Source organism: Cetorhinus maximus, chromosome 13, assembly GCF_964194155.1.
Source record: "Cetorhinus maximus chromosome 13, sCetMax3.hap1.1, whole genome shotgun sequence".
Classification (NCBI taxonomy): domain Eukaryota; kingdom Metazoa; phylum Chordata; class Chondrichthyes; order Lamniformes; family Cetorhinidae; genus Cetorhinus; species Cetorhinus maximus.
The window spans coordinates 35,906,193-35,913,896 of NC_135891.1; the positions used below are offsets into that span (position 1 = coordinate 35,906,193).

At 40.8% G+C, this 7,704-nt stretch overlaps 1 protein-coding gene across 3 annotated transcripts in view; it reads left to right on the forward strand.

The window, feature by feature from the left end:
* The window catches only part of LOC144688544 (extracellular sulfatase Sulf-2-like), a 351,599-nt gene extending 344,489 nt beyond the window's left edge, over window positions 1-7,110 (forward strand). For all 3 annotated transcript variants that reach the window (XM_078555259.1, XM_078555258.1, XM_078555260.1), the window contains 2 exons: window positions 2,937-2,990; window positions 6,472-7,110. In XM_078555259.1, coding sequence (XP_078411385.1) covers window positions 2,937-2,990; window positions 6,472-6,502 — 85 coding nt within the window. In that variant the 3' untranslated portion in view covers window positions 6,503-7,110. The remainder of the gene's footprint in view (window positions 1-2,936; window positions 2,991-6,471) is intronic.
* Window positions 7,111-7,704: the final 594 nt, after the last annotated feature.

Genomic DNA, 7,704 nt, shown 5'->3' on the forward strand with positions numbered 1-7,704 from the left:
GAAATCTGCAAACTAATTTGAGGCGAGAGACTGCTGGATCAGGGGGTAAATGCCTTTCCGTCTTGTCTATCTTGTCAATTCCCATAGTTGAACACCAATCTATCCAATCCGTCCCTGACCTCCTAACCAAGGAGGTCCCCCCACTCCCCACCAAGGCCTCTGACCATCCCCCTAGGCCACTGATTCCACCCCCCCCCAACCCCCCCAACCCAGAAATCTTTGAACGCACTCCCCCCAAGCCCTCAATATCCCCACACCCCCAGGTCACTAATCTCCCCAGCAACCCTCCGACCTCCCCACACGCCCAGACCTCTAATCTACCCAAGCCTCTGGTTTTCCCCAAAACTGCCCGGTTTCTGATTTACCCTCATCCAGGCCTCCGATTCCACTCCCAAGCCCTCGCCCGAAACTTCTGATCTTGCCTCCCTGTGGCCTTGTACACAGCCCTGGAAACCCATTGTGTTCCAGCATACCGATGCTGTAAGTTCAGGAGATGACCACTAGGAATGCCTGAACTTAGGCTGAGATCCCAATGCAATGGGTTCCAGCCTTGTGCTGCCATGAGGAGGAAACCTTCTGGGAGGAATGAGGAGAGATGAGCACAGGAGCACTGGGATGAGGTCCAGAATTTCAAAGTCGAGTGGCAGAGAGCTTGGGGGCATGATGGGTGTTTTGGTGGATAGCTTGGAGGGTCCAAAATATTGGGGTAGAGAACCTGAGTGTAGTATAATAGGTTAATAGAATAGCTATGGTAATGAGTTAGTGATGTATATCATGATGTAACAGTGACATCAGCACTCAAGTGCTAGAGACTCTGCAGAGCAGATGCAACAGTCTGTACTCATGAGAGAAATACCTACTCTGTAGCCCATCTTGTATATTGTGTTAATAAAGCAGTTTGAAGTAACCATCTAAGTCAGAGTCAGGTGAGCTGCCTGCCCATGGCCCAGTTGAGACCCTTAAACGGGCAGTTTATGCCCATTTAAGGGCCTTATCCCATCACCACTTCAATTTAATGGGCGATGAGAGAGACCTGTGGGTTACTGGTCACTGAAAGAGGGCTGTCTCCTTTCTGGAATCCCGGTGTAAATCAGAGACCCCTCCCCCCCCCCCCCCCCACAGTTTACCCTCTCCATGTACAGTCTCCTTGGCCGCGCACCCCCCCCACCCCCCCCCACCCCACCACCTCCGCCATGTCCGACATGTCTCCAATTACCTTACTGGACCTTACCGGCCTGACTCTGGTGAGATGACTTAACTAGGTTTTGGAGCATTCATGGTTGTTGTTCTTCCCAGGTGTCCTGCTGTACCGACAGTGGCCACCAGATATCAGTGTTGCAGAGCTGCCGGCCTCCAAGTGGCCAGCAGGTCTATGAGGAGCAGAGGTCTCACTTCAATAATTAAGGTCCCGTCGGCCTTAAATTAAAAAATTAAAGCGGGCCGAGAGGGTCAACTGGAGGCGCGCTTAACCCCAACATTTTCGCTGGGGTGCGGGGAACCCGTCTTAGCATATAATCCAACCCGTGCTTTGCCAAACTTTAAACACCTCCTCCATCCCCTCTTCATTAACTTCCGGCTTGATACCCAATTTATTTGGAATCCTTTAACATATATTTACTCTTGATAACCCAGTTCTTATTGCATAGATAAATCTAGACATTCTCTTGCTGGTGTTAACAAGTGCCATCCAATCTTTAAGAAAAGGAAAGCACAGGTGCAAAAATAATATTCTATGAGACAATTTTACTTATACCTCTCTGCCTGCAACAGAAACATACACCCTTAAAATCAGGGACAGTTCATTTCATTGTGTAGCTTGTAAATATTCGATTTACTCAATACGCTCAGTTTTATGCCAGTATTTGTCCTTCGAGTGGCTTCAATCTATTGTAGCTTCAAAATACAAATTAGGGGTCCAGTAAGTGCTTAGTTTTTTTTCACACTTAAGAAATTAAAAAGATGAACATTTTAGGAGAAAATGTCTGCTTTACATGCATTACAGAATTGTGAGTGCGTTCTTCATAAATAGATTTTGAATTTTGTTATAAACTTGTAAATAGAGAAATTAACTCGTGAAGCAAAATACAGCCCCTCTGAGAAGCAAACAAATACAAATTAAATATTTCAGATCGGCTTTCTCCCCCAGCTCCTCTTAAATGTAAATGAAAATCTTAGGACCCACGGCTTCAAACTTCAGGGATGTCAGTTCACAGAGCAGAATTGGAATTCATTCACAAAACTGGATGTTCCAATTCAAGTTGGACAGTTAAAGATGAGGAATGATGTCCAAATTGTAAATATCTTTTTTAAGTACACGATTGGCCTTCCACTGTTATCAACATTATGCATGTTCCTCAATATTAATACAGGTTTTCAGATGGTGCTATGCTTTTCGGTGTTCACAAGAAAAGGGATTTATTCATATTTTGTTTGATAAATAATTTTGCACTGTTTCCAAGTGAGTGTATACTTCGCTGTGTCCATTTCAAAAATGCATTAAATAATTAATCTATCCTGTTGATAAACAATGCTTCTACACCCTCCCAAAGTATTTTGGGACTATTTTATTGCTCAAAATAAGCATCATTGTTCCAGAGTACTTGTTTTCCACGATCCCTCCATCCCAGAGTTGCAAACATCTTTTTTGCATAAGCATGGGACTCTCAAAGTAGGATCATGTGGTATGATAAAATATTAGGTAAAAGCTGATATCAGTGAGCATTGAAAACATTCTATTTTTAAGGTGTTTATTCTCAGTTGATTATTCATCTGGCTGGGTTGAATTTGCAACCAGATCTTAAATGGGAACCGGTACCTCAGAGGTCCATGATGTCACCAAGAAGGTTACATTCATCACCACCTCCATGACTGTTTCCCTTTTGTGTTTGTATTTTGAGATGCTAAGCTTTTCTCTGTCTTTGCTGCTTAAACACCAGGCAATATCAGCGTCGGAAATGGCCCAAAACGAAGAGACCAAACACCAAGTCCCTGTGAGTTGTGTGAGAAATGCTCCAATAGATTTGTCTACAACTCTGCTGCTGCAGCAAATTGCTTGCTAACTGTTCTTTTGCATGCAACGCCTGACCTCAACATAGACTGATGTTACACTTTCTCTAATTTATTTCAAATTAGTAAATCCTTTATAGATTTGTTGTACTATAAAGTATGTACTTGGAGAGACTATTCAAAGAAACAGTTACTCACACATGACTTATATTTATCTCTTTAAATATAGGTCTTAGATTTGCCTTAGCATCTGTCAAATTCAAAGTGCTACAGTTAAAAGCATCACACTTACAACTTTTGCTCAAATATTATTTTTGTAAAACAACAACATAGTCAGAACTGAATAGGTAGGAAACCCACCAATAAATGAAAAAGTAAAGTTGATCACTAATAAATGGGCCGTAAACTGCTGCAAATAAAAGAGCTAGCAAGGAAGGGAATAGAAACCAATTGAACCACTCGAGACAATGTTGAGCCACCAGCCAACTGACAGTACAAAGCCCTGGAAACCCATGGTGTTCCAGCACACAGATACTGTAAGTTCAACAGGGGTCCACTAGAAATGTCTGAACTTTGGCTGAGATCCCAATGCAATGGGTTCCACCCTTGTGCAGCCAAGAGGAGAAAGCATTTTGGGAGGAATGAGGGGAGATGAGTTTAGGAGCTCGGGACGGGGTCGCAGAATTAACTTGCAGGATCTAAAATATTGGAGGAAAGAATCTGAGAACCTATATGGATTGTAAATATTGGGTCTGACAGTATGAGAAGGAAGTAGAATCTGGCATTATTGAAGAAGTGTGGACTGGTATTATTGGAGAGCGAGGATATAAACTTCCAATTTTGTCCTGTAGCCTCCATGAATTAAATATTCATCTTGAACATTTTCTTGCAGATAAATGATAAAGGGGCCAAGATAATGTATTTTTTTCAGTTTCTGTGAACAAATTGATTTATTGGTCATGAACAAATTCGGAGATGTGGGAGTGAAGGTTGTTTGACTGGTCAAACCAGTTAGCGATGAAGGTGATGTGATGAAATCTCCAGGAAACTGTCCAACCAGAATTAACAACTCTAATGTGCCCTGCTGTAATTGTTGACAAAGTATGTCAAAAATGGAAGTTAATCGCAGCCAGGAATGATCCAATTTGGCACGATCGAATTGATTTGCTGATTAGATTTGCCTTGTTTAGAATAATTTTGTCCACGATTAAGTGTTACTAGTGAACATTCTAGAGAAAGCTTTCTACTAAAGCAAGTGTTGATTTACCTAAGGACCCAAGGGGTCCCAGCAACATACAGGGCCTGGTAAACTCACCATAATACAAAAAAGCTGCACCTAACTGTAAGATCAGTTCCCTTTAAGTTTAGTATATTGTGATATGATTTGTTTTACTGTTGTAACCATTCTATGGGGCTATCTTTTCATTCCTTTCACAACGCCCTTGTGTTTTAATGCATCACGGGAATGTGTGGTGGTTGGGCGGTGGGACGGGGGGTCAGTGGTAGAGAGGAGGCAAAATGCAGTTTATGCAATATGTGGAGGGCCCCCAAACTTTCTTGGTGCCCAGGGCTCCGAGAATTTTTATTTAACTTGCCTTGCACTGAAGTGTAACAGGAAGTGTGTGACAACATGCAAGACTTCTAATGAATTAGACATTTTTTTCAAAACAAGACTACACTGGTTTACATTGTACTGTGGAATGTGTGGTAACTGTTTCACTTTATGATTCCATAATCCTAACAGCTATCTTTTACCTTTCTTTTCACCAGCACTGATTTCTCAGTGAAGCAGAACTCAAAACATTCTTTGTTTCTCTTCTGCTGGATTAGTCTGCTAAAACACTGCATGCATTTATAAAGTTTGTGAGTTTGTTTTTTATTTGAAATGCTATTGGTGTAGCAATCTTTCCTAACCATGTTTCATATTATGCATTTAATACCCCTCCATTGTTCCTATTGTCTTGAGTTTTTTTTATTTCTAAGATGTAACAACTCTTGTGGTGCATGGTGGAAGGGTGATTAATCTCCCATCATTCCCAATTTCTTGGGGAAAAACATGAGCATGATCTCTGCCAAATTATTTGCCAGCAACTTCCGAATACCCGGGTTGCCTGCCTGAAACAGGCAAGAGGCCCTTGGACTATGCCAATCAGGAACTGTGTTAAGAACCTAATACCAAATTTGGCAAAATCTGGATAGACCATGCTGTACTCAGTTTCTCAGGGTCTACAGTGGCCTAATCAATGGCCCTTAAAGAGATTGCTGGAGGCCACTGGAAAACAGGTAAGCTTTCACTCCTTTACTTGCCTTATTGTGTTGGAACTTGCACAGGTTTTCTTTTTCTGGGTTCTTCAACTTTGGGATAAATTTTGAAGCCTGCAACATGACAGAATCAGGACCGTAGTGTCCCAAAGGTGGTGGTGAATGACTTACCATCCTGCTCCCACTAGGCATCAGAAGTGCCCATCAGAATGTGATGGTAGCCCATTTAAAATTCAAATCAGTGTCCAGTGATGTATGTAGGAGAGTACTGGCTTGATCATGCACTCCACTTATGGCATCAATTCTTGTGGCCTAGCCAAAGAGGAGCCACCAGCTGAGTTTGCGTTTAAGATTATGGGACTAGTAGGAGCAGAGTTACTCTCTCAATTGCATAGTCCACTGACATTACCAAGATTCTCACCCAAAGAATAGATATTTGGACAAGATGCCTCAAGATTGCTGCACCTGTGGAGTGATACCTAGCACATGTGTCTGTGGAGCCAACTTTCATCTTCAGGTCCAATTTAGTCCTAAATGATTTTGAATTGTTGCTAATCCATTTCCAGACACAATCTCAAATGAATCTAGGGAAGAAAGTAGTGTTGGTAGAGAGAGGATTTGTGTAAGTGAAAGTAAAAGTGATGGGGGCAGTTAAGAGAAAGTTTCACTTTGGGCAAACAAAAGTCCAGCAGGCTATTGATGAGCCTTTGAATCCTTTCACCCAACAGCAGGCTTTGCCATTGCAATTTGCCGGCAGCATTTAAGTGAGGCACAAAGCAAAATTTCTCTTAGAATTTCTGGCTAACATGCACTAGCACACAGAATAGTCACTCTGGCAATTTTGTGCCTTTTTTGGCCACAAGCTGGACTTCTCCCCCTATAGAAAAGCAGAGCATTAGAAATGGGCTACCAAAAATCATAATAGGAATTAAGGGGCATGCTTGTTCATCCTTTCTAAAATGGAATTGTGCATTCATGTTCCTCAGGGTAAGGCAAGCAGTGATATCATTCTGTCCAAACAGAAACCATCTTTCCTTCATTCATAAAAAAAGCCCCTTCCTTGGTCAGATTTATGTGGTATACTTTGTCTCAAGATGCCATCAGCACCAATTCTAAATTGAATGTGGAAAAGAATTGTTGAGGCCAATTAGTGTTTTGAAATCCATTTGTTTCTTTTTGAGCCTGTTTTATGTTTTATTTCAGAGGACAACTTTGGGAAGGATGGGAAGGCTAGACTTCTGGAAAAGACTGACTTCTTCAGCAGCATTAACTGGCAACAACTTGAAGCTTTGTACAGACAGGGTGAAAACCTGTAAGATTATTGACTGAATTTCAATTTTAGCCTTGAAGACTGATTAAACTAAGGGGCTGATGTAGATAGAATGTTTGCACTGTTGGGGAATTTTAATAGATAAGTAAACTATAAGGATCACTTATGTAAATGAGGGTGGAGAGCCTCTTCCACTGGTTATTAGACTATCTACTGTAACTCAAAGCAATGCCTCACTTTGTTCACAAGCCATCATTTTGGAACTGCAGCACTCTTGAAATACAGGAACTGACTGATCCTAGCAGAGGAGCAAAGTGCGTTTTTAGTGAAGCACCTGGATTACAGAACATTTCCATTACCAATGCAAGTTTTAATTTGTTGATAAAGAACTCATGCAAGATTCAGCCACTTCCATTGAGTTTGGAAAATAAAAAAGTGAGGTGAAAGAAAATTTGTAATGCTGGATCAGAGATCAGAATCAATGCGAGAGAAATAACTGCAAAAGAATGTAATTGGAAGGGATGAATTGACTGGCGAAGACCTTATAGAATAAAGCCTTGTTTGAAATGAAAGGGAAGTGAAATAATATTTTAATGGATGAATTCATTTTATCAATTACCAGCCCCATCCTGTGAATTTTGCTTTGTTTCAAGGACTCGCATATCTGTCCAACCTCTGCCACCATTATTTCTAGACAGCTTTGAGATACATATGATTAAGAAAGAGCAGCTTCTGTATAATGCATAGAATTATATCTTGTAAATATTTACTACTTTTATGTGCGTCAATGAGTGGTTTAGAATTTAAGCCAATACAAACTGGAATGCCCAGCTACATGAAAGGAAGTGAGAAAAACAGCCATCACTGAACCTTCATCGCTTGATTCACCTAATTGTTAATACATTTTAGAATCTGGTTTCCTGCTGATTTGTTCACTTTCATAAATTCAACTGGTAGATTGATTGAAGTGATTTTAAAGTCATTGATGAAATCAGGATCTGGAAATATATCTTTAAAATTGTCTTAATTTCAATATAAATACATTTATTAAAAATAATTCCTTCATTGTGTAATAAACAAACATAAAATAATTTGCACCTGATCTGATGATGCAGCCTTCTATTCTAGCATATCTTCTATGTTTTCCTTTTCCCTCAACTGAGGAT